The following is a 25796-nucleotide window of genomic DNA, read 5'->3' as shown; positions in this document are numbered from 1 at the left end:
CTGCAAAGATGAGTGGGCCAACCAGTTGTTAGCTTTATTTTTAGCGATCTGGTGCATTCATTTTTATTAGGGGGGGGCAATAATTATCAAGCTGACATGAGGATATTAAGACATATCATATCAATAAGTCAGATAACATTAAACATGCTACTACAAGTTAGCCACTGCCACTGATTCATGCTATTGATAGCATTGCTATTTCAGTGTGTTTAGTGTGCTGCTTATAGCTGAGATGGTATGTTGCTAAGTGCTAGGAACCATCCATCCACCTTATGGATGGGGGTATGCAGGAGCCTATCCCAGCTGACTTCAGGTGAGAATTAAATAAAGCAGTGTTAGGTAAACAGATTTTCAGACATGTGTGCCATCTCTATATTTGATTAAAATGTTGGCGCTGTTAATACATACAAATATACATAATCCTGTCCTACAATTTCTCTTTAAAATGTCAATATAAATCTTTAAATTTGCCAATAAAAATACGGTAAAAACGGGCACATTTCAAACATGAGTTAATTATTAATCATGATTAATTAATTTGATTTAATTAATCTGGTTTACAAAATTAATCATTTGACAGCTCTATAAAAAACAGATCAAATAAATACTTTTAACCGTTAAACAAAATAACGATACTGATGCTAAAACTGTAGTTAGCATACAGGAAGCACCTGCTTGTGGTTCTAGCTGATAGGGGCTCCAGTCGTGACCAGCTTGTAGTAGGCGCCGGTCTCGGCCATCAGCTGATGGTGTGTTCCTTGTTCTATGACCACGCCATGCGACATCACCGCGATGATGTCAGCGTTCTGGATGGTGGAGAGGCGGTGAGCGATGACGATGCTCGTTCTACCTTTCCTGGCGTCATCCAGCGCAGACTGGACCGTCTGTGGAGAAACATCACGCATGACCTATCTCACAAAGATGTGGAACCACTCACATTCTTCTCAATCTTCTCAAGGGACAATACTGCAGAATAGAAACTTTGGAGCATTTTTTGAATGTTTCCGACTTAATCGGTATGAAAGCTATAAAGCTGTACACTGACTGCTTTCATTTATAACCAAATTTCATTTCTAGCGTTGTGTCCTTTGTGCATTATGACGGGTGTTACCTTCTCGCTCTCTGTGTCCAGAGCAGAAGTGGCTTCATCTAGAAGCAGGATCCTGGGGTTTCGCACGATAGCCCTGGCGATGGCAATTCGTTGTTTTTGTCCTCTTGAGAGCTGTGAGCCTTGTGCGCCCACCTGAGTGTCATATTTCTGCCAGGTGTTCAAAAGTATACAGTTAGCAGCTGCAATGCTGAATTCATCCAAAATGTTGACGCATAAAGGAAACCATGGCCATATATGGACAATCAAGTCAGTGCTAACAAGAAGCTAACAAGTCCTGAATCTTTGTGATGTATTTCCATGACAGGGAAAATGTTTTGCATTTGAAGTTGCTTTTGCACAGCGTTCCTTCAAAATGCTAATCACAACAATTAGCAACACAGCACCCTGCGCATTAGACAACAAATGCATTCATTTGCGTCATTAATTCTCAAACCGAGACTCAATCATCGCCCTTACATGCGGTAAGTTTGCTCTTACGTGCGGTAATGTCATCACAAAGTCATGAAGGTAGGCTTTCTTGGCCGCCTCAACAATCTCCTCCATGCTGACGTGCCGTGTGTTGTCCCCGTACTGAATATTCTCCGCGATGCTGCAGTCGAACAAGACGGGCTCCTGGGACACGATGCCGATCTGAGATCTCAGAAAGGGCACGTTGACGGACCGGGAGGGGCGGCCGTCGATCAGCTGCAAAGACAAGCGGACATCAGGAGGCGTAGGCCACGTCATTAAGAGGAACGCTCCCAGGGATGCACCCACCACTTGCCCTTCATCAGGGTCGTAGAACCTCTCCAGGAGCTGAACGCTGGTGCTTTTCCCGCAGCCGCTGCTTCCCACAAACGCCAACGTCTGACCGGGCTTCACAGAAACCAGCAGGCCCTTCAGCACGCACACATCCGGGCGTGTCGGATAGGTGAAAGTACAACGGGCGAACTTGATTTCCCCTTTGAAGTCGTCCTAATGGTGGAAGACAAATCATCACAAAAGCTGAGCCAGTGGTTCTTTTTTTAAGTTGTCATATTATATAAAACAAACAAAATATAGCCTTTTAGAAAATTAGGTAGGAAAAACGTTCTCATATTGGGATATGGGAATAAAGTGTCTATATTACGGGAATCCAGAAAATTGATGTATAGAAATATTTAGAAATATTTGAAAAATGTAACAAAAGAGCAAAGAGTGACGTTGATATTAATAATAGGCCTTTTCTCCTCCATCACAAAGCTGACATGCAGTTTCTTTTCTTGAAACGTACATGAAGATTTCAGAAGAAATGAGGAATTAAAAAAAACACCATTGATAATAATAATAATAGGCTGGACGCATGTTTATGTTTCGTGTAGCTGAATAACTATTGTGTTAGCATATCTTATTTTACTATGTAAATTATTATGTAAATATATTTATTATACGTATATTACCTATTCAGCCTGTTCTTTTATTAATGTTGGAACTTGCCTTACTCACGTAATAAATAAATTACCCACAAAAAATGCGACTTATACTCCAGTGCGTTTTTTTTTTCTACCTAATTATGCATTTTTGGTGTTTTGCAACTTAAACTCCAACTTCGAAGTCCAGAAAATACAGTATATAGTCCTTAGCATATTTACAAAATATCGAAGTGGCAAAGTTTTGTGGGCCTATGTGGCCCTCGCTAGAAAACCTTTGGACACCCCTGATGTAAGTGACAATGAAAGTATCAGAATCAGAATCAGAATCAGAATGTGAATGTGAATGTGAATGTGAATGTGAATGTGAATGTGAATATGAATACGAGCTCCCCACGTGTCATTATAATGGACCAACCCATTTCTCTCCATCTGTGCTGCTGATGCTGATTTTCGGCGTCCGATCCAACAGTTTGAAGAACTGAGCAGCGGCGGTCTTGGCTTTAGCGTAATCCGGCGTGAAGGATGAAGCTCTGCCAAGCGAAGTCCCGCTAATCACCACAGCTGATATCACCCTGGAAGTAAGCAGATATCAGCACTTGTCAATCATCACACACCACAGGACACACATAGATGTGAAACAGGGCGTGACACGGGCAGACGTGATGCTAACCAACCTGAAAACGATCATGTAGTGCAGCCCCTCGGAGCCAACCAGGTAGCCGCCGTATCGAAAGGAAGCTGCGTACGCCATGAAGATGACACACTGGGACAAGCCGAAAAAGAGCCCGTAGATGTTGGCTTTCTTCTTGGCAGATTTGTAAGGAGATTCAAGTTTCTGCTCGTAAGAGTCCACAAAGAAACTCTCTTTGGCCAAACCTGCGATGGTTCTGATGTTGGCAAGAGCTTCAGAAGACACCTGCCAAACATTTCATCTTAGGAAAAAGGCATGGAAGTTCCTTCTGGGCTTTGCTATCATGTTGGGAACACGGACCTGGCCGGCATCCTCCATGGCTTTCTTGTCTTCATTTGCAAAACCTGTCAGCATTTTGGCTTGGAAAAGTCCAGATAGGCCAATGAGAGGCAGGAAGCACATGATAACCAACGTTAACTTCCAACTGAAGTAGAAGGCGATGATGAAAGAGGCTCCGATGTTGGTCAGGGAGTTGACGATCATGCCGATCTGAGACCCTGTGGCCTGTGAACCACAAAACAGACAACAAAAACTGTATAGTGGAAGCATTGGCGACATTAATTCATTCCCTAAGGTCCAACTCTATCCAAAGCAGACGCAAACTGAATGTAGTTTTCCATAATAAATAAGGTAAATATGATTCATTTGTTCCAGGAAGCCAAAAATGTTAATGCAGTTCATGTTCATATGGTTTTACAATTCTAGTTTTACATGCAGTAATTCCAAATATATAAATGAGGAATGAAAGGGATGAATAAAAATGACGTTTTTACCCGACCACAGTAACAATGCTCAATGCCTTAAGGAATTATTTTATTTTATTTTAGCGCTCCTTTATGCTATTTTAAAGTGCACTTCTTTCACCTTTTTAGCCACTAAACGTCCCCGAACATGGTCTCTTCTATTGTACAGTTGCATTATCACCTCTTTGTGCCTCTTGTGCATAAAAACTTTTGGTAGCGAATGAGTTCATTCATATTTTCTTACGTGTCCAACCTCAAATGAAGGTTTGAACTTTGACAGTGTTGAAACAAGAGAGAAATGTGAAAAAAAATCTTATTATAATTTATATATTAAGATTATTGTCTGTCTGAGAAAAGTGTATGAAGTTTATTGTGAGGGGTTTTACGACCTTAATAATATCATATTTCATAATAACAATTGTGAAAAAGGGGCGGCACCGGCGGGTTGAGTGGTTAGCGCGCAGACCTCACAGCTAGGAGACCAGGGTTCAATTCCACCCTCGGCCAGCTCTGTGTGGAGTTTGCATGTTCTCCCCGTGCATGCGTGGGTTTTCTCCCACATTCCAAAAACTGTCCATAGGTATGAATGTGAGTGTGAATGGTTGTTTGTCTATATGTGCCCTGTGATTGGCTGGCAACCAGTCCAGAGTGTCTCGCCCCCGTGGTAGAAAATGAATGAATGAATGAATGAATTGTAAAAAAAAATCATGCTAGCTGCTTTGTGAATGTCACTTATTGCGTGCCATTTTGGGAACCTATACGCCGTCAAAGACGAGGGACCACTGACCACTGCAGACCTGGACCCGAGCTACTCACCCCCTGGACCATGGAGGCATCAGTGGCCAGTCTGGTGGTCAGAGCACCTGGGCTGTTTCGGAGGTCATCAAACCAGCCAATCTCTTGCCTCAGCATGGCCTGGAAGCCTAATTTCCTCAAGCGGCGTGTCAGCAACTCTCCTGACTTTGCAAAGGCGAATCCCTGCAACATGAAACTGCCGTGAAACCCCGTCCTTTGATAACAGCATATTTCCATGCCAATCTCCTAAATTTTTAGAATGTTTCTGCCAACCTGTAAAAACTGTGACAAGAAACTTGTCACTGCCACGACGCAAAACAGAAGGCATATTCCGTTAATCTGTTTCCTCTGCTCGTTCACGTCACCTAAGGCGAAGGTCTGCACACACCAAAACACATCCATGTCAAACAAAAGGAAATAATGCCGTGGAGGGATCCAAGTCGTCCGCACCCCGAGTATTTGGCTGAACAGGACGGCATAGATGGGGTTCACAGAGCCATTGACGGCAGCTCCCAGAGAGCCCAGCAGCATGTACGGCCACTCTGACTTGTTGTACTTGAGGATCCGTGTAACCGGAGCTGTCTCAGGATGTTGGTCTTCATCTTCCTCAGACTCTGCCTGTGAAAAATTCCCACGAGGTTATTCCTCTTCCGATTCCAAATGGGCGATCGCAAAGCTCGGTTACGGTGTCAGGAAGGATCTTCTGGCCGGACAGGATGCTGAGGCTGTTGGGTACTGTGTCAGGACCATAATCACTGGATAGGTTGCTGTGAGACCGCAGTCGAATGGAGCTCCTATGGGAAGAAATTACATTGTGTCAATTCATTGCCTGATTGTGTGCTCTTCTTTTCTGTTGATTTTACCGCACCTTTTACTGGACCTTCTGCTGCCTCGGCTAAAACTCCTCACTTTTACCTCAACGTTTTCCTCAGTATCACCACTGGCACTAGCTGATAAGAGAGAATATGTCATCAATTTACTCATTTTATTGAAGAAAACCATGCAGCATGTTAGAGATTAGTATTAAACAATAGAAGCACTGTATAATTATGCTTGAACTTTTTACAAACAGTTTGCTTGACAACCTTCACACAAGCTGGAACCAGGTAGAAGCAGACACATAGCCACACCAATGATACATGTAGGGGAGTGGTCTCACCCCAATCCGAGAATTGGATATGGAGCAGTTACTTCCTAATTTAAGGATTCCTCCTCCAGCTCTTACACTGAAGCTCCAACATGGAGCTTTGTGACAAATTGCTTCAATAAAGATCGAAAAGACAGAAAAGTGTGTCCGACTGATCTCTTGACTAGAGAATTATGCAACGATATAAAGGTTCTACAAGATGGTATAGAGCAGGGGTCTCAAACATGCGGCCCGTGGGCCAAATGTGGCCCGCAGGACACTAGTTTGAGGCCCCCGCCTTGATATGAAAGTTTAATGTTAGTGCAGCCCGCGCACGTAATATATATGGATGCTGTATGGTATCATGTACCCAGAAATAATTATTACGTTTGATTAATGTTCATGTTAAAGGTTAAATAACTGTTAATAGTTATCCTCCCTATCCGTGTGGAAGTGGTAAGTTTTTGGCTATTTAAGTTTAAAGGAAATAACTAGAAGGCTACCGTTTAGGTCACTAGCTCTCTAGTTTGCGAGTTTGTCTCAAGACCCTGCAGTTGCGCAATATGTTGTAAATAAAAAGAGTATAAATGTGACTATAGTCGTGTTTTGTCATGTCTACAGGGCTCTAATAATGCTTTGTTCATTTTAATCTGAAAAAAATAATTTGTCTACCCACCAACTATATGTGGTTTCTTAAGTTTTTATTATTTGTAGTTTTATTATTATTATATTTATTTATTACAGATTGATTGATTCTCTTTATTCTTGATCTTATTTTGTGTAGAAAAATAAAAATGAAGATATTTGAGAACAGTGGAATGTTTTATCAGAGCTTTTCTTGTAGAAAATCGGAACCAAAGCAAAGTTTATTCATTTTCCTGTTTTTAATAAATGCATTTTTTTGTTGTTTTTTTTGAAAACCTGATGCGGCCCAGCCTCACCCAGACCCTAGCTCCAGTGGCCCCCAGGTAAATTGAGTTTGACACCCCTGGTATAAAGGCCATATTAGAAAATAATACTGTCCTGTGCACCACTCCGGAGGAAGAGAAAGAAACAAAGAAAAATATTACAGAGCAAATGGTAAATATGAGATGAGATGAGATGGATAGATAGGGACTACACAAAGCACATAAGCAGACAGAACTTCCAGGAAATGTGATATTTTAGGATCTTAAGGTTCTCTACCATGAGCTGTGTTTGACACCCCTTGGTTCTGCAGGGTGACCAGGGTAAAGTAGACCCCTTCCTTTTCCAGGAGCTGGTTGTGAGTTCCTTTCTCCACAGCCTGTCCACGTTCAAATCCAATGATGACATCAGCTTTCCTGATAGTTGACAGCCGGTGGGCTACGGTGATTGTGGTCCTGCCCACACGCACCTGCAATAAAGAGAGTGATTTGTAGAGTTTTTAGAGTTTGCAGAGTGAGTACATTTTGACACTGCATACCTGGTCCAATGCCTTCTGGACAACAGCTTCGCTTTCGTTATCCAGGGCCGATGTGGCCATGTCCAGCAGCAGGATCTTGGGGTTACGGATCAGAGCTCGAGCAATAGCAATTCTCTGCTTCTGTCCCCCACTCATCTGACCGCCACCTTCTCCCACCAGAGTGTCAAATTTCTGTCAAAATAAGAAGTGGCATATGTTTTAAGCAGCAGACGCAGACCCACTTACACTGAAAGGTGCATTTCAATCAATACTTATAAACAATGTTGGGAGGGAGCTTTTGAAAGGTTGATTTATCTTTCAATCATCTGAGTGACAAGGCATCATAATTACCAAGGTAGGAGGATGTACATTATGTAAACATACCTGTGGAAGTTCCATAATGAAATCGTAGGCATTGGCCTCTTTGGTTGCCTGGATTATTTCATCCATGGTCACCCCAGGTTTGCCAAAGCGGATGTTTTCGGCAATACTCGTGGCAAACAGCACCGGCTCCTGCTCCACAATGCCAATAAGTGAGCGGAGCCACTTGATGTTCAAACTTCGTATGTCGTGACCATCCAAAGTCACCTGAAGTCAAAGTTTTCAATGTTTTGTCTTCAAACATTTACATTACATCACAGCTATATTTCCCGCCTGTTATTTCTCAAAAATAACTAACCTTTCCGCTCTTTGGGTCATAAAACCTTTGGATGAGCTGGACTGCTGTGCTCTTTCCTGATCCGCTCGGTCCGACAAAAGCAGTGGTTTCACTCGCTTTCACCTGCATGCTTAGATCATTTAAAATCTGAAAAAAATGCTTCTCTCTTTAGAAAAATGATACATCACAGCTGCATGGTTCAAAGAACGGTTACCTTGACTTCAGGTCGAGATGGGTAGTGGAATGTGACATTATGGAATTCGATATCACCTTTCACTCGGTCTAACTTGTAGCCATCATCTGAAAAACAGTTGATTTGTGGCTCCTGCAAACAGAAAATGATGGAATTTATTCCCCAATATTTCTAATACATCCGTTTTCTATGCCGCTTATCCTCACGAGGGTCGCAGGGGTATGCTGGAGCCTATCCCAGCTGACTTCGGACGAGAGGCGGGGTACACCCTGGACTGGTGGCCAGCCAATCACAGGGCACATATAGACAAACAACCATTCACACTCACATTCATACCTATGGACAATTTGGAGTGGCCAATGAAGTTAACATGTTTTTGGATTGGGAGAGGAAACCGGAGTACCCGGAAAGAACCCACACATGCATGGGGAGAACACGCCAACTCCGCACAGATATGTCCAAACGGAGATTTGAACCCAGGTCAGATTGTCAGACTGGAAGCTGACATTACCCTGTCGATGGTTTCAAAGATGGTCTTTGCAGCTGCACGGCCTGAGGCAAAGGCCTCCAGGCAAGGTGAAGCCTGGCCAAGATTCATGGCTGCGATCAGTACTCCAAAGAACACCTGGAAACAAAGACAGTCTTCATATGAGGGTCCCTGGGAAAGAGATTTCTCTTTCCTTTGACGCACCTGAATCAGAGTCCCCGGTGAGAGCTCCTTGGTGTCAATGACCAGCTTTGAGCCGTACCAAAAGGCCAAAGCATAACAAAGGAAAATGATGCACCACAGATATCCTTGGAAGATTCCGATAATCGCACCCTTTTTAACTCCCCAGTTCTGAGCTTCCACAAGGTTTTGGTCATACCTGGACAGTTTATACTCCTCAACTTCTAATGCACTTAAAAGATGATGGTAAGAAGTGATCCAAGTACCTCTCAACCTCCTTCTTCTCCCCACCGAACGCTGCCACCGTTCTGATGGCTGATAGGACTTCATCAGCCACGGCCCCTGCCTTGGCGTACGCCTTCAGCTCTCGTCCTGTCAGCTTTGCCACAGCCTACAAAGAAGAAAACAATCACACCAAAAGACATTTCAAGGAGATGATCAGTTACGTGGCGTTTGAGCCAACTTCACCATCGCCATCAGTCCGGCAGCTACACCAATCAGGGGGCTCACGGCAATGACGACCAAGGTCAGCTTCCAGCCGCCAATGAAGCCCACCATGAAGCCAAACACAAAGGTGGAGATCCTCTCAATGAAGATGGATGCCTGGTCAGCAATGGCGTGGTTGACCTTGTTGATATCGCTGAGAGAAAGCGCAACTATTCTGTGAGAAGCGTCGCACACACGGACTTGGGCCTGACGTGCAAAGTGATGCCTCACTCTGATAATCTGGTGTTCAGTTCGCCAACCGAGTTGCAGTCAAACCATCCAATTTCCATTTGCATTACTTTTCGGAAATAAATCTTACGGATTCTCTGCATCTGTCTTGCAGCAGCCGACACCCACAGGGCAATCTGGAGGATTGGGAAAAAGACGGTTTAGATCAAATGCCTGATTCGCAAAGTAACACAGCAGTCAATGGTACTTACTTGAAAATAACTCAGAAACAGAACTGCAAGTCCAATTCCGATATAGTAATATGCAAACAGGCTCATCTGGCCTTCAATGTCCACCCTGTCAAGAGAACACAATTCCCATAAAGGCCGATGCTTTTTTCACATGCTTTGATTTTGATGCTGTTTGGACCGCAGCAGCTGATAACCTCTGACACCGAAAAACATCTCACGTCTCATCACCAGAGTGATACTGGGAACACCAGGTGATTGCAAGGTTTATAGTATGTCTTTCTGTGTAAATAGAGAATGTTACAACGTAGACATTTGCAGCTTACAGACAAGTGTAAAGTACATTTTCTCTTCAAATTTGGGGGGTGTGTCTTATGTTCAGGTGCACTTAATAACTGATGGGAAACGTGCACTTTTTGTTCCTCATCTACAATCCTTATGTGAGACATGAACACATGTCTTTCTCTTTTCTGTATTTTGTAAAGATACAAAAAGAGCTAAAAAAAAAGAGGCATGTAATTAATGCACAAAATGGGACTAACTTATTCCACCTTGAAAGCTTGCTATTAAAACTCCAACATGCTATGGTTTTATATAGAGCGGTGTGAAAAAGTGTTTGCCCCCTTCCTGATGTCTTTTTTTGTCACACTTAAATGTTTCAGATCATCAAGGAATGTAAATATTAGTCAATGACAACACAACTGAACGCAAAATGTCATTTTTATTATTGAAAAAAAAAAATCCAAAGCTCCATGTCCCTGTGTGAGAAAGTGATGTCCCCCTAAAGCTAATAACTGGTTGGCTCACCCTTAAAAGCAACAAATGCAATCAAGAATTTGTGATAACTTGCAATGAGTCTCTTCCAGCTGTGGATAAATTTTGGCCCACTCATCTTTCTAGAATTGTTGTCATTCAGCCACATTGGAGGCTTTTCCAACATGAAGCCTTTTTAAGGTCATGCCACAGCATCTCAATAGGATTCAGGTCAGGACTTTGATTAGGCCACTCCAAAGTCTTCATTTGGTTTTTCTTCAGCCATTCAGAGGTGGACTTGCTGCTGTGTTTTGGATCATTGTCCTGCTGCACAACCCGAGTCGGTTTCAGCTGGAGGTCACCAACAGATGGCTGGACATTCTCCTTCAGCAGCAGAATTCATACTTCCAGGTCCCGAAGCAGCAAAACAGCTCTACACCAGCACACTACCACCACCCTATTTTACTTTTGATATTATGTTATTTTTCTGAAATGCAACATGACTTTTATACCAGATGGAATGGGACACACACCTTCCAAAATGTTCAACTTTTGTCTGGTCAGACCACAGAGTATTTTCCCAACGGTTTTGGGGATCATCAGGCCATTTTTGCTCGGTATCTCACATGATTAACTGAAAACCTGAATGAGAAGCAGTTTTGTCCCTCCAGCTGCTATGCTGCCTTCTGAACTACAGATGCAGCCAACTCCCGCTTCTGTGCCCGGAGAGGAGACAAAATGCTGGGACTTGTCTGTCAGCTTGGCACCACTGCTGAAATCAGTGTGCTCAATGCCCCTTTCAAGCGTGGCACAAACGCTCACTCGTCACAGTCCAATCTCAGCGGGACTGGGGACAGAGTGAGTTTTGGGGGTTTCAGAACCCCTAAACTGTAAAGAAATGTCACAAGGCTTGACATGCTTGCAAATTTTGGTGAGTTTTTGTGTGTTTTAGCCTTAAAAAAAATCGAGGAAAGTTGCGGGATAATAACAAACAAAATTCCAAGATGGCTTAGCAAGTGATCATCATCATGAAGTTGACTCACCCGCAGTAAACAGTGACGTTTTCAGCAGGTTGGTAAATAGAGCCATTTGTCCAGTGGATGGTGTTCCCGTTGCAGGTTTTATTCGGATCTTTCAGTTCCTCAACCTCAAGCTCGTAAGCCACAAAGGTGTTGGTCATCATCCCGTACACCAGCAGCATGAGGGGGGCAGCAGAGCCGTGTATGAGGGCGCACACGCTGCCCACTGCCATCATCACAGCCTCCCTCCATGTGGCAAAACGAAACTGTATGGCAGAACATTAACATATTAATATTGATAATCTGAGCTGGGATCATATGCTTCTCACACACTTTAGGCTAAAAAAACAGTCACCAAATTACATTGCCCAGTAATTACAGTAAATTAGTGAGTAAATTAGTTAGTAATTATTTTTCACTTTCCTATATATTTCCTGTATATATTGGCATATACAAGGTGTGTTTTTTTTTACCAGCTGAAAGTATCCAATTGCGAGTTTGCCATCTTTTTTTTCCTCCTTGGTTTCATCCCTGAGAAGAATTGGAGTTAGAACAGCAAGTGAGCACGTTGAGGTGTTTACAGTTTGTAATATTAGTCTCACAGTCAACTTACAATTTCTTTTGGTTTGCTGGAAACAAGAAAAAAAGTGTTTTTTTTTAGTTTTTATATTTCAAATCCATGAATTGCTGGGTTTCCCGTGACGTCATATGTTGCTGTCAGCCCCGCCTCAAAGAAGTGATGGCCAAACAAGCGTATTCCTAACTAGGTCTTGTCAAATATGAGCAAAATCATGTGGTAATCGTTCAAATATATATTTGGGAAAATGCTAGTACTAACGTAGTCCAGCATAACGTGAAAAAAGACAAGGAGGAGGAAATCGAAAATCGAAATGCTAGCTAGCTAGCTAGTTAGCTAACTCTTGCTGCGTAACATCCAGCTGAAAACTGGTTATGGCGCTCAACCTTTCAGTAAGAGAAGTAGCTATTGGCTGTATTGGAAGTAGCTCCCGTCGTCTAATTTGCATATCATATTGTAAAATGCTGTAGGAGAAAGCTCTAGGAGAGACAACAAAGTGAGTAAAACATCTTAATTAAAATGGCTATTGAGAACTTTAAATTAGCATAATTTAATAGTGAATAATAGATTATGCTGTGTTTATTCTTTGTCTCACATTATCCCACTTTTATCCAGTGTTTCGCGGTGATCAAGCAATGTCACTTCCGGCCTTCAAAATAACAGCGCATCCTGTCGTCGTACAAAATAAGGGCGTCCCAAAGTTGGTTGAAACCCAGCAATTTTTTTTTTAGCTTTAATTCAAGGTTACTCACCTTCATCAGCAATGAGCGATGGCGTAAACTTTATTGTTTTCTTCATGTTTTCTGTCCTGAATAAGAAAGTAAAAGTGTTTATTTTTTTTAAATATAAAATATCAACTTAATATCATGCAATAATTCATTAGGGGTGTATGATAATTATTGAGCTTATATGAGGGAATTATGACATCAAACCAATAACTTCAATAACAAAAAAAGCACCAATAATTGATAATAAAAAACACTTAAACGAACAAAAACAATCACTATTGTTAAAAAAAAAGGATGAATTCAATACAAGTTTATAAAGCAGCTTAAAACAAACACACAGGAGCAAAAGTATCTGTAAAATATATCAAAATAGAAAATAAATGACAGCCGGATAGTGAAATAAAGACTGAAATACCAAGCAAGTGCACTCCGCGCCTCAGCAAGGAACAGGGCTGCCTTTTTAAAGGCTCCTCCTTTGCTTGTGGTCATTAATTGACCACGTTGCTTCCATTTTTTGTCTTATATAAAGTAGATTAGTTATGAGCTTGCGTTCACAAAATGTTCTTTCTCAAGAAGGCACCCTGATGAGAAAAATAAAATGTACTTTACCTGCAGAGCGGAGCTCAGCTCTCAGTGAAGTTTCATCATAAATCCCAGCTATAAATAGGCAACCTACGCCCCTCCTCTATCTATTATCTATAGCTCATTGATAAGGCCATGATGGTATTCAACATTTTACACCTTATCAGGAGTGATTGTAAAAATGGGTTTAATGACCGCCAGGCCATTAGTTGTGGTCAAGTGCGTTAGAACAGGAAGTGTACCCACTGGAATGCAGCATCAACTTTGGGAGAGTCCTTCCCATTTAACAGCAAATCATTGTCTTTCTTGTCTTTTATTGTTTATCCAGCACACTCACGCCACATAGATCAATGTTTGATGGTAGTTTTACACTCGGAATGGTACACGCTAATAAGTCACATGACTCTACTGTGTGTATGTGTTGGCGTAATATATCCCTTCCTCTGTGGCTTGGCTATTATCTTTCGGAGAAATACACCACATGGTGGCGCTGCTCCCAGTCCACGCTCATCCAGAGGTGGACTTGCTGGTGTGTTTTGGATCTTTGTCCTCCTGTAGAAGCCAAGGTGGTTTCAGCTTGGGGTCTCCAACAGATTCTCGACAACAGAATTCATGTTTCCATTTATCACAGCAAGTCTTCCAGGTCCTGAAGCAGCTAAACAGCCCCAGACCAGCACACTACCACCACCATATTTTACTGTTGCTATGATGCTCTGGTCAGAGGTCTTGAGATGAGATGAGCCTTAAGGTTCTTTTGTTCAGCAGTGGTTTTAGTCTTGGAACTCTGCCATAAAGGCCATTTGTGACCAGTGTCTTTCTTATGGTAGACTCATGAATCTTAACCTTAACTAAGGCAAGTGAGGCCTGAAGTTGTTGTGGGGTCTTTTGTGACCTCTGGGATGAGTCTATGCTGCGCTCTTGCAGGAATTTTGGCTGGCCTGCCACTCTTGGCTTTGCCACTGTTCCATGTTTTTAACCTTTTGTGGATAATGGCTCTCACTGTGGTTGGCTGGAGTCCCAAAGCTTTAGAAATGGTGTGACGCCGTGCTGCTAGCTCTCGCTGGGCAATGAAGGTGCATGTGCAGCAAGTGCATAGGCTGGCATGTAACAAACACAAGCCTCTCCCCGCGTCCGGACATTCAAGGGTACACACTCTATGTCCATATTGAGGGCTATTTTGGGAACCTCTCCCTTGGGATAAACATGGTTTTGATGGTTTTTTTTAGGTGTTTAGGATTGTGTTACAATGTCGTACCACGTCCAGCAGGGGGCTCTGCCTCCACTCTTTCTCAGGGTAGAGATGGGCCATACTTCAAATGTTAGTATGGATCTGATACCAAGTAAAAACAGACCACACTACCTGAAATGTAAAAAAAAAAAATCTTAAAAGAAATGACAAAAATAAAAATGTTAATGTAAAGATAAATATAAGACTAAATAAACCAGAATATACCAAATGATACACATACACAACATACACAAGCACTCAATTCAAGGTTTAAAAAATATTTAAAATAATATAAAGTAAAAAAAATTATAAAAACATTTCAATAAATTGCTACAATAAATAAAGAAATATTACTTAACAAAGGAAGACATCAGCGTGAAATCAAAATATGAAGAATACATAAATAAAAATATATGTAAATACTGAATACAATAAATAATTATATATAAATATTTGTATTATTTGTGAACAGTTTAACAATATTTGACACGCCAATGTATAGTATTATGCCATACCATTTCAGCAAAATACACTCAACAAAACTGCTATTGACTGGAAACAATATCTATAGTATAATAAATACAAGATATTTCAACAACACAACAAAAACACACCGATATTTAGCCAAATAGCCATTGAAGAGACCTAACGAAACATTCATAACTGGAGAAGCACTTCCACATGCAGTACTTCCGCCACCCAGCAGGGGGCAACAGTCAGCGTACGCGACACAATGAAGCGGCAATATAAAACAACCCTCCACAAATATGGAAAAGTCGACACTGCAAATGAAACTTTTATACAAAATAGCCCAAAATGCACTACGTTAGTACACACTGTTTGTAAAGAATGGAACAATTTCAGACCAAACATCCCAACTTGGATGTTGTCCATCCCATCCCACATGATTATTGACGGATGAGGCGGCTCTGGAATTTGAAATTTGGAACTGCGGAAGACTCACAGACAAAAGATACACGTCAACAAAATATACGTCTATAGCGTTTTCTAGCAGCCAGTGTGCCGCTATGAGAGTGGACGGAGACACCAGTGGCCCAGCAAGGTAGACTGAAGTGTTGGTGCGCCGTTGTCTTCATTCACTCTCAGACCCAAAAGGGTCTGTGAACTTTCATCGCATGGTGTTAATCTTCAACTGGCTTTTCTTCTTCTTGGACTTTGATTCAGTGAAGACTTGGGAAGGGTAAAATGAACCCTGTTTGTATCACAGAGAATCCATGTAGCTATTATTATTATTATTATTATTATTATTGTTGTTGTTTTGACTATGGAACATGTTCATAACACACTACACTAAAGCCTGCTTTTGTTTTTCAGTGTTTGTGTGTTCCTCATGTGCCATTGTGTATTACACAACCCTGCTTGTGAAACATTAAAGGGATCTTGTGTGCATTTGTCAACGCTGCTCATGAAGGCAACACCGACACGGCGGCTTGTGCAGACATGGTGAGTTGTTGTTGTTGTACTCTATGTATGTATCCTATGTTTGTTTGTCTGCTGATTGATACTTTGATTAACACTTCCGTCTTTTCAGGTCGTGTTTGTCTGTTGAGAAGGTTGTAAATAGCCAATGCTCAATGCCAATGCTCAATGCTTTTATTATTTTCTCATTTTCTTTATGATTCAAAACATAATTTTCACACATTTTAGATGATTTTATCGTGTTGTTTGTCTGCAACATTGGTTCATATCAGTTCATAGCTGGGCTATACTGGAAATCACTCAATATACTTCAGGTCACTTCGGGTGAGAGACGGGGTACACCCTGGACTGGTGGCCAGCCAATCACAGGGCACACATAGACAAACAACCATTCACACTCACATTCATACCTATGGACAATTAACCTAGCATGTTTTTGGAATGTCGGAGGAAATCGGAGTCCATGGAGAAAAGCCACGCATGCACGGGGAGAACATGCAAACTCCACACAGAGATGACCGAGGGTGGAATTGAACTCCTAGCCTGTGCTCCACCGCCATGCAGCACTGGGTTGAATTCAATTAACTGTTATTTTTTAAAATAAATTAATGATTGTGATATAATACATTTAATCAATATTTTAAGGACTTCATTCCATGCATTGTATTTTTTTATACAATGATATGATATACACTACTCCTCACATAGTATTGGTATCGGCCATACTACCCTGACTTTTACTGTGATTGTAGTAGTGCAATACCCATGGTTGCCACAGAGAGGTGCTGTTCTACATTTTGCTAAAATTGTATTTCCTTACGAAGTCCTGTACTGTACAGATTCTATACAGTACAGTGCTTCGTAGTGTGTTCTATACTATAGAAGACATGAGAAAATAAGCTATTTTCCAAATTCTATACTATAGAATACATTCATGAACGAATGGTTCATTCAACCTTGTAAGTTAGCAGGTCACACACACAGTAGCTTTCAGAACTGCGCTCACGTGAATGGAGCATGCTGTGAACGACTCGAACTCCGGGGGTCTCCTTAGTCGTTCACGTGACGTAAAGGCCGTGGCCTATCATAGATTAGCATACAGCAACGTTCGCTACCAAACGGCTCCTGATGCCAAAGGACTCTCAGTGTTCAAAAGATTCCACTCGTTTGTGAACTTCACATTTGTAGAAGACTGAATGCCGTCTTTTATTTGTCTGCTCAGGTGATTTTTGAAGGACTGACGTCACAGCTCTTGCAGGTGGGTGGAGTTTTGCTGAAAGTGGGTGGAGTTTTGCGTTTGCTAATGAATGCTTTGAAAATGCTGCGTTTTTTTAGGCCGTGGCGTCATATCCAGTCTCGAGCTTCGCCTTACTTTTGGCCGCCGTGTCCTCCATATGTTGGTACATCCGAGACTCCTCCACGGTGGAGGCCTTCAGCCTCAAGCACGTGCTGATCACAGGATGCGACAGCGGCTTTGGGAACCTGCTGGCCAGGCAGTTGGCTCGCCGAGGCTTCCGGGTCATGGCGGCCTGTCTCACCCGGGAAGGCTGCGAAGACTTGGAGCGCTCGGCCTCCCCCAGGCTGAAGACGCTCCTCTTGGACGTAACGGACAGTGAGAGCATCCGGAGGGCGTGGCGCTTTGTGAGCAGGGAGGTGGGAGAGCGAGGTGATGGTCCTCGTTCCAGCCTGCACCGTCATCATCATCATCCTACTACTTTTCACATCCCATCTTTATAATGACATGAATTCATTTCAAAATACACTTTCAAAATAAAAGTGCATCAAAATGCCAATTAAAACATATTCTTTAAATCTTAATATGCAACAAAAATACCAAAAAATAAGTATTTCAGTTGTACTCCTTTCCTTGTCTTGCAGGCTTGTGGGGGTTGGTGAACAACGCCGGCAGGTCCACACCCATCGGCCCGTGTGATTGGATGTCCTTGGAGGACTTCACCAAGGTCTTAGACGTCAACCTGCTGGGCGTCATCGAGGTGACGCTTCGCTTTCTGCCGCTCCTCAAGAAAGCTCAGGGGCGGGTGGTGAACGTGGCCAGCGTCCTGGGCCGCCTGGGGATCATTGGAGGGGGGTACTGTCCGTCCAAGTGGGGGGTGGAGGCCTTCTCCGACTGCCTCAGGTCAGCATCAGATGGCCAACTCCATTCCTTTGACTCACTTGGTTTTTAAGAGTGCCTCGCTAATATCCAGCGGTATCACATTGGTATCGCCGATACCAGTCTGGATCTCACTCAGCGTATCGGGAAGGAACCTTAGGAGGATGCTCATGCCTCGTTTTTTTTCCCTCAACTATTGTTCTTCTCAGGCGGGACATGAAGCGGTTTGGTATCAAAGTGAGCATCATAGAACCCGGTTTCTTCAAGACTAACCTGACCCAGCTCGGTCCAGTTGAAGCAGACCTGAGGCGGCTTTGGACCCGCCTCCCCCAGGAGGTGAAAAGCTCCTACGGCGTCACGTACTTAGCGGACTGTAAGTAGAAGCGCACGGCGGAAAAGCAGTGAAGAGTCGCGCTTTCTCTCTCCTTTGCTTTCAGACTTGAAGGCCCAGGATTTGTCCATGAGCATGCTGTGCAGTCCACGCATCGCCATGGTAACCAGGTGCATGGAGAAGGCCTTGACCTCCCGCTTCCCTCGTACGCGCTACAGCGCCGGCTGGGACGCCAAGCTGCTGTGGATTCCTTTGTCCTACCTCCCTTCTTGCGTTTCCGATGTGGCCGTCAGCTTCCTTCTCCCCGCCCCCGCTGCTGCAGCATGAAGACCACTTCCACATGCTCAAGACTAAATCAAACGCATCCCTCACATCTACGGCGTGATCAGAGATGTGGACTCATGGCCACTTTTCAACGGCGGCAAATCAATCGCCTTTTGTCATGATGGCTGATCAGAGTGTGTACCCGAGTCCAGTGCACTTTGCTGGGCCACAGCAGGTGGATCCTCAAAGTCGTGATCTGGGATGAGGACTCGTCGCTTGGTCACATCCTCATTTCTTCCATCCTTCTGATGCTGACCTCATTTATCACGGTTAAATGGTTCCAGTTGCCATATACCAAACATGTTTACCATCTTCCAAATATAACATTAGAGCCCTCCAGACATAAAATAACACCCCTATAATCACCCCTACATTAGCATTACCCAATATAGAAGACATGAGAAAATAAGCTATTTTCCAAATATAGCATTAGAGCCCTCCAGGCATAAAATAACACCCCTATAGTCACCCCTACATTAGCATTACCCAATATAGAAGACATGAGAAAATAAGCTATTTTCCAAACATTAGAGCCCTCCAGACATAAAATAACACCCCTATACTCACCCCTACGTTAGCATTACCCAATGTAGAAGTCATGAGAAAATAAGCTATTTTCCAAATATAACATTAGAGCCCTCCGGACATAAAATAACACCCCTATAATCACCCCTACATTAGCATTACCCAATATAGAAGACATGAGAAAATAAGCTATTTTCCAAATATAACATTAGAGCCCTCCGGACATAAAATAACACCCCTGTTGGTGCTTTTTGTACTTTTTTGCTGCCTCGTTTGACATGTTTTTTATATCTTTAGAACCGTCTCACATAAGAGTTGTGGCAGCAATCAATGTGTCCCAGACAGGAAGTGACATCAGGGATTCAGAGTTGAGTCTGAGCTGGTCTACGGCCCCAACGTTATGATTCTTACTATTGTTTACTATAGGCTGTTGTTCACCAGCCAGCAAATACTGGCCCCTAGTGACCAACGTACAGTACTACATTCTCCATTTGAATGTGGTTCTGGTTCCTGGTATTTGACATCATTTAGCCTTTTATTTGTTTTCACCTTCCAGCATGAAACATGACGACTACACGACGAAGGAATACTGTCGTCAGAGCTTCCTGTACAAATACACAAAGATATACACACCTGTAAAGTAGCTCACAATAAAGACAAGGATTGGCAGGAGAATCCTCACAAGGCATAGACTTGATTTCTTCATCCCAAGCGTTTATCTTGAACATGTGTTGTCGTCCCCCAGGCTGCATAAAAAAATAAATTCTGTGCAAAGTGTGAGCGCCATCATTGTGGGCGGGGCTATACGTCACTGTCCTCTTTGACCAGGTTGGCGGTGTCCTTGAAAGTGTCCTCTGTTGGTGAAAAGGAGCTGGGATGATGATGGTGATGATGATGATGGTGGTGGTGGTGGTGGTGGGGGTGATCGCTTCTTTGAGGTTTAGTGGGCGGGGCAAGCGGCGAGGGTCCCCGAGTGTCTCCGTCGCCTTCTGCGGCCTTCTCATCCTTCATCTGGCAAATATTGGAAAGTACATTAAACGCTGGTTCCTTCATAAGGTGTGATGAAAGTAAATGGACGTCAGTTATTCCCTTGAAGACACCCAAATATGACGACAATATTTAATGCTCAAGATTAGACACATGCAATCCAGAAAATGATATGTAAATATTACACTTAGGGGAAAAAGTGGGCTAATAAATTGATAATAAAAGCATAAATACTGCGGATTTCAGAAAACAACAGATGGAATGATACAGCACTCTAGAAGAAGCAATGAAGTCTGTAAAATTAAATAATAAAAAAAAAATCAAAAATGGTTACAACTATAATGATGAAAATGGTAATATTAATGATGATTATAATAATGGTGATTATAATAATAATAATGGTAATAATGATAAAGATTATAACAATAATGATAATAATATTACAATGATAATATTAACAATTAATTCATTTTCTACCGCTTTTTCCTCACGAGGGTCGCGGGGGGTGCTGGAGCCTATCCCGGCTGTCTTCGGGCGAGGGTACACCCTGGACTGGTGGCCAGCCAATCACAGGGCACATATAGACAAACAACCATTCACACTCACATTCATACCTATGGACAATTTGGAGTCGCCAATTAACCTAGCATGTTTTTGGAATGTGGGAGGAAACCGGAGTACCCGGAGAAAACCCACACATGCACGGGGAGAACATGCAAAGATAGCCGACGGTGGAATCGAACCCTGGTCCTCCTAGCTGTGAGGTCTGCGCGCTAACCACTCGAACACTACCCCAAACTTTTGTCTTGTGTAAAAGCCTATTTTTGTGCTTCCTAAGCATCCAGCCTACCTTGGAGTACGATGGCTTCTCAAAGGAGCTGCCGGGCTTCAGTTTGCGTTTGAATAATTTCCACGTTGACTCCTGAAAATGCCAACACAAAATTTTAAATTGGTCGGTGCAGCGTTAGAGAAAGAGAAGCCACCAACCTCAGCTGCTTTGGTGCTGCCAGACGTGGCGTCCACAGGAATGCCGCCCTGTTCCCCACGATACACCGGGTTCACAAAGTTGTTGTGGAACTGCTCGCCAGTCACGTTGACGCTCACCTGATGATGAAGGAAAGGGGGTTCTTCCTCATCCTCTTTATGGATGAAATGAGCGACGCTCATATTTTATGGCTCAAGAGTTGAGCTGAGTGATGATGCAAGTGTGTTCTTTATTTTTACCGCTATTGGGTAAGGAACCATGCATGCTCACTTTTAAGTTGATTTTTTATATGAAAATGTGTTTTTTCTCCAAAATTATGGCATCAATTAGTTGTGGTAATAATTTGTACATAATAAATATTCATGTTGCATATGTATTATGTAATGATTGACCTATGAAAGGTTCATGGTTGACCTTATGTGGCTGAGACTTGGCCAGCCAAAATGCAACAAATTATAACGTGTGTGTGTGTGTGTGTACCTGAGAGGCGTGGATGACAGCTGGGTCGGTGGACACGGGGGTTGTGTTGGCATATAACGGGTTCTCAAACGTGACAGGATACCTCGCAGCTTCCATGGCAACATGATCATCCTATGGTGACATTGCTCCATCAGATTCATGTACTGCAGCGCCCTCTGCCGGCAGGATGCTGCTGTGCAACCTCAGCATCCATGACCGTGCTTCAGGTCACAGCTCGACAGCAGGTTGGTTTTTCAAACAAGCGTTTCCATCTCAACTCACCATCGGCATGGTGGTGTCAATGAACGACACTCCGATGTGCGCAGGTCCGAGATCCACATTATCGCCAGAGTGAAAGGTCACTCCATTTCCTGTGTCGCTGGACTTCACCAAACTGCTGAGGCTGCAGAAAACCAAACAATAATATTTCAGATTACTCCATAACTTACTCACAGGAAGACATCCCCCCTCCAGTAGCGGCCTTTTTGGAGGATCCAGCCATCTTCCATCCATCCATCCATCCATCCATTCATCTATCCATTCATCAATTCATCTATACAGCCATCCATCCATCCATCCATCATCCAGCTATACAACCATCCATCTATCCATCCATCTACACATCCATCCATCCATTCAGCCACCCAGCCATCATCCATCCATCTATACATCCATCCATCCATCATCCATCTATACAACCATCCATCTATCCATCCATCTACACATCCATCCATCCATTCAGCCACCCAGCCATCATCCATCCATCTATACATCCATCCATCCATCATCCATCTATACAACCATCCATCTACCCATCCATCTACACATCCATCCATACAACCATCCATCTATACATCCATCCATCATGCATCCACCCATCAGCCATCCATCCATGTTTTTCTACCTGGGCAGCTTGGGCATGGACGGGATGAAGGACCCGGTTCGTTTATAGTTGAGGAAAACTCCGACTGCCAACGCTCCGGTGATGATGATGATGATGACTGCCAGTAGAACGGCCACAGCTGCAGACGGGAACGGTGGAAGATATGGAAAATATGGACAGAGAAGATATGCGTTGGATTATTTATGTGAGCAGCATCCCATACCACTTTATTTATACTATACTAACATACTATACTAATATTTCTAAAAAATAAACCTCAGGAAAAACAGAAATATAACAGGTATTAAATTTATTTTTTAAAATGAGGCTAATAACCTTTGACTGACGGAGGAATATCATGAAAATACTGGTCGGACTAAACAAGCTACCTGACACGTCTGATCTTTTGTTGTCGAACAAAACCGAGGAGAACTCGAGACAAGCTCCTCGCTTCATATGACGCATGTCACATAAGCATCAAACAGGTCTTTTATGCATCATCACCATCATATTCATAGCAAATATAGGTGTATTTTTAGCATCTTTGTGGTCAGAACTATCACAACTATTTATCTTTGATGCAGTATTTATTAGAAATGCTTTTTGTCAAACTGATATGGAACCGATAGCAATTAACTTTTTTTAAAAATATAATTACAGTATATATAATATTGTATAGTTTGTGCACACTCGGAGGGCAGAATGAGGATGTGACCGAGTGTACCTGCTGATGTGTCCTCATCAAATCCAGTATGATGGATTTGATGATTCCCACGACCACATGACTACTACCTGGAGAACCTTTTGTACTTTTCAAATGCAGCGATACCACACTTCTATCTATGGAAATGTATGGAAACTGGATGGTCTACAAAGCTTTGTGTGCAGGTTATTGTGTGTAGCTGCTCTATAGGCAAATGTGTCCACCTTTGATTGGGGGTCATCAGATTGTGGGGGTGCATCTCCCCGTCTGTACTGATGTTACATAATGAAAGGTTCAGTTGCAACAGTTACCTGTTCCTGCAGGGGCGCCTCGTGACTTGCCCATCTCGCAGTAGCTCCCCACGTAGCCGTAGGGGCACCTTAGCAGAAGATGGGAAGGTTTTAGTCGGTGAATATTTACCTTCTGGTCAACAACAGTTGGAAGTACACTCACTTGCATTTGGGCAGACCCCCTTCATCAGTGTAGCACGTCCCACCATTCATGCATCTGCATGCAAGCGGCATTGCAACAGGCGCCTCAATGGCTACGGTGGTTTGGGGGTGCACATGGAGGTGGGGTGGGGGGGGGGGCAGAAGCCCGGCAAACATCAAATCAAAAGGGAGACGAAGACACAAGGCAAGCAATGCAGCAGACGATGGTAGTGATGCAGTCATGCAATCACGATGGAAGCTTACCCGCGTCGCATTCGCTGGAGTCAAAATCCATTGGAGAGGACCCTTGGGGGCAGGCACAGGTGTACCCCCCAGGCCGGAGGAGACACAGGTGGCTGCACACATTCTTGCAGGGGTTGGGCACTGAGGAGGGTGGAGCACAATCACTCATTGTCACTCAATTAACATCGTCAATAACCTTTTACTCTTCAGGGACTTAGTACCTAGGAAGGTACTCACTACAATACTTAGATGGCAACTCTTGTTTTTTTTTTTTTACTTCATAATTACTGTACTGACACTTCTTTAAGGAGACTTTGGGTGTGAGAGACCATAGTCTGGTGGACGACATCTAGGCTTTCTCTTTTCTTTCTTTATTTGCAATGTTGAATATAACTTATTTTTGATCATAATAAAATAGAATAAAAACCTTGTTTTACATCATCCATGAGTGTGGGACCATTTGTGACATTCTAAAAATATAATTTGAACAAAGAAATCCCATAACATTACACATTTTTTGTAGAAATCATTTACAAAAATGCTCCAATGAGGCAACATTACCCGATTCGTAAGCAAGTATTCCCTTTTTGAGGAAGAAAGTTGTTGCTAGTTGTACCAATTGCTCTGTGATGACAGAAAAAATAAATCTAGCACACAGAGAACTTTATCAGAATTTGAAAAGTAAAAAAAAGGTTTGCTGGAGAACTCGGAGTGTGTGTCCAAATACAGTGCACCATGCTGGGCCAGGCTATGTGGCTCCTCCCCCTCTATACTATGTTGTCCTGGTAGTAGTCATGTCATGATATTTGATTGGGACTAATCAACAGGTACACTTGGTCACATCCTCATTTGTTCAAGTCCTTCTTACCCCCAGGTGGGCACAAACTGCACTTATATCTAATTTAAAAAACATAAAAAAGTAAGTTTTACCATCTCAGCCTTAACAGGCAGAAAGTTATTGGTGTGCATCTCTAATACAAAATATCAAAATGACAAAATGCGTTGGTGTCTGGTATGAAGATGTTAGTGTGATGGAGGTCTGACCTGAGAGGTTGTGTCGATGCTCCTGGTAAATGCGGACCTGCGTCAGCCAGGGGTTGATGGTTAAAACTTTGACTTTGCTTCCTTTCCCAAATTTGTTGGTCCTCCACACTTCCCCTTTCTCCTTGGTGGTCCAGTACACATGGCCCTCAAACAGGTCCACGCTGTACGGATTCCCAATGTCTGGATCGCAAAACAGTACAAGAGTGTCAGGATGCTGTGCTTTTATTTTGAAGAAGACATCTCTGACCTCCGGATATGATGATCTTTCTGTCTGTGCCATCAGGCTTCATGGACTCAATGATATTTTCTTTGGAGTCACACCAGTAGATCCTGTTCCCATTCAGATAGTCCAAAGCCAGACCGGTAGGCCAGCCCAGGTCTTCTTGGCTAACCAGAACCTGCCGGTTCTGGCCATCCATCCACGCTGACTCGATTTTGGGTCTCCTTCCCCAGTCTGTCCAATACATGGTCCTGCAGACACAACGCTTAGCTTAGTAGAACACAGTGTGCAACCACCACAACCTGTATACAGACATACCCGAGTGCTGGGTTGACAACAATAGCGGCAGGCTGGTCCAGGTCCGTGTGGATGAGCCACTTCCTGTAGCGCCCATCTAATTTGGCCACCTCGATGCGATTGGTGCCTGCATCGGTCCAGTAAATATGCCTGGAAGGACACAACATCTTACCCATATACCAAAATCACAAAGTCAGTTTTAATATCATTTATGACAAGTGTCT

At 43.0% G+C, this 25796-nt stretch overlaps 3 protein-coding genes across 16 annotated transcripts in view; 1 reads left to right on the top strand and 2 right to left on the bottom strand.

The window, feature by feature from the left end:
* Nucleotides 1-500: 500 nt before the first annotated feature.
* On the bottom strand, nucleotides 501-13396 carry abcb11a (ATP-binding cassette, sub-family B (MDR/TAP), member 11a). Of its 2 annotated transcripts, XM_058081843.2 has the most exons (28): nucleotides 13387-13396; nucleotides 12802-12857; nucleotides 12086-12101; nucleotides 11946-12003; nucleotides 11497-11738; nucleotides 9725-9809; nucleotides 9516-9649; nucleotides 9267-9438; nucleotides 9065-9189; nucleotides 8823-8997; nucleotides 8643-8756; nucleotides 8153-8263; nucleotides 7960-8085; nucleotides 7665-7868; nucleotides 7302-7472; nucleotides 7043-7232; nucleotides 5600-5681; nucleotides 5417-5525; nucleotides 5182-5349; nucleotides 5005-5109; nucleotides 4753-4914; nucleotides 3494-3697; nucleotides 3177-3418; nucleotides 2918-3074; nucleotides 1868-2065; nucleotides 1589-1795; nucleotides 1112-1258; nucleotides 501-884 (listed from the first exon to the last, which is right to left on the bottom strand). In XM_058081843.2, the coding sequence occupies exons 2-28, from the start codon at nucleotides 12845-12847 to the stop codon at nucleotides 684-686; spliced, it is 3951 nt and encodes a 1316-aa protein (XP_057937826.2). In that variant the 5' UTR covers nucleotides 12848-12857; nucleotides 13387-13396; the 3' UTR covers nucleotides 501-683. The 2 variants fall into 2 exon arrangements, with proteins under 2 accessions (XP_057937826.2, XP_057937829.2); XM_058081846.2 differs by lacking the exons at nucleotides 8823-8997; nucleotides 9065-9189; nucleotides 9267-9438; ... (5 more) ...; nucleotides 12802-12857; nucleotides 13387-13396 and having other exon boundaries at nucleotides 8209-8263; nucleotides 8643-8660.
* Nucleotides 13397-15616: 2220 nt separating this feature from the next.
* Nucleotides 15617-20157, top strand: rdh1 (retinol dehydrogenase 1). 3 transcript variants are annotated; one of them, XM_058081998.2, is made up of 7 exons: nucleotides 15617-15788; nucleotides 15923-16051; nucleotides 17250-17285; nucleotides 17363-17693; nucleotides 17906-18164; nucleotides 18350-18513; nucleotides 18578-20157. In XM_058081998.2, the coding sequence occupies exons 2-7, from the start codon at nucleotides 16049-16051 to the stop codon at nucleotides 18796-18798; spliced, it is 1014 nt and encodes a 337-aa protein (XP_057937981.2). In that variant the 5' UTR covers nucleotides 15617-15788; nucleotides 15923-16048; the 3' UTR covers nucleotides 18799-20157. The 3 variants fall into 3 exon arrangements, with proteins under 3 accessions (XP_057937981.2, XP_057937982.2, XP_078651578.1); XM_058081999.2 differs by lacking the exon at nucleotides 15617-15788 and having other exon boundaries at nucleotides 15879-16051; XM_078795452.1 differs by lacking the exons at nucleotides 15617-15788; nucleotides 17250-17285 and having other exon boundaries at nucleotides 15879-16051.
* The window catches only part of lrp2a (low density lipoprotein receptor-related protein 2a), a 57356-nt gene continuing 51224 nt past the window's right edge, over nucleotides 19665-25796 (bottom strand). For 6 of the 11 annotated variants that reach the window (XM_058081820.2, XM_078795450.1, XM_078795448.1 and 3 more), the window contains 12 exons: nucleotides 25594-25722; nucleotides 25303-25526; nucleotides 25056-25235; nucleotides 24033-24152; nucleotides 23791-23881; nucleotides 23649-23716; nucleotides 22656-22773; nucleotides 22034-22154; nucleotides 21773-21883; nucleotides 21295-21411; nucleotides 21158-21229; nucleotides 19665-20331 (listed from right to left, as the gene is read on the bottom strand). In XM_058081820.2, the coding sequence (XP_057937803.2) occupies nucleotides 20122-20331; nucleotides 21158-21229; nucleotides 21295-21411; nucleotides 21773-21883; nucleotides 22034-22154; nucleotides 22656-22773; nucleotides 23649-23716; nucleotides 23791-23881; nucleotides 24033-24152; nucleotides 25056-25235; nucleotides 25303-25526; nucleotides 25594-25722 (1561 nt within the window). In that variant the 3' untranslated portion in view covers nucleotides 19665-20121. Of the gene's footprint in view, nucleotides 20332-21157; nucleotides 21230-21294; nucleotides 21412-21772; nucleotides 21884-22033; nucleotides 22155-22655; nucleotides 22774-23648; nucleotides 23717-23790; nucleotides 23882-24032; nucleotides 24153-25055; nucleotides 25236-25302; nucleotides 25527-25593; nucleotides 25723-25796 lie in introns of those variants that run through there. The other 5 variants (XM_058081813.2, XM_058081814.2, XM_058081819.2 and 2 more) reach the window with 3 other exon arrangements.

Source organism: Doryrhamphus excisus, linkage group LG12 (assembly GCF_037039965.1).
Source record: "Doryrhamphus excisus strain RoL-2023G ecotype Guam linkage group LG12, RoL_Dexc_Guam_v1.1, whole genome shotgun sequence".
Taxonomy (NCBI): domain Eukaryota; kingdom Metazoa; phylum Chordata; class Actinopteri; order Syngnathiformes; family Syngnathidae; genus Doryrhamphus; species Doryrhamphus excisus.
This window is presented reverse-complemented; position numbering and strand designations above follow the sequence as displayed.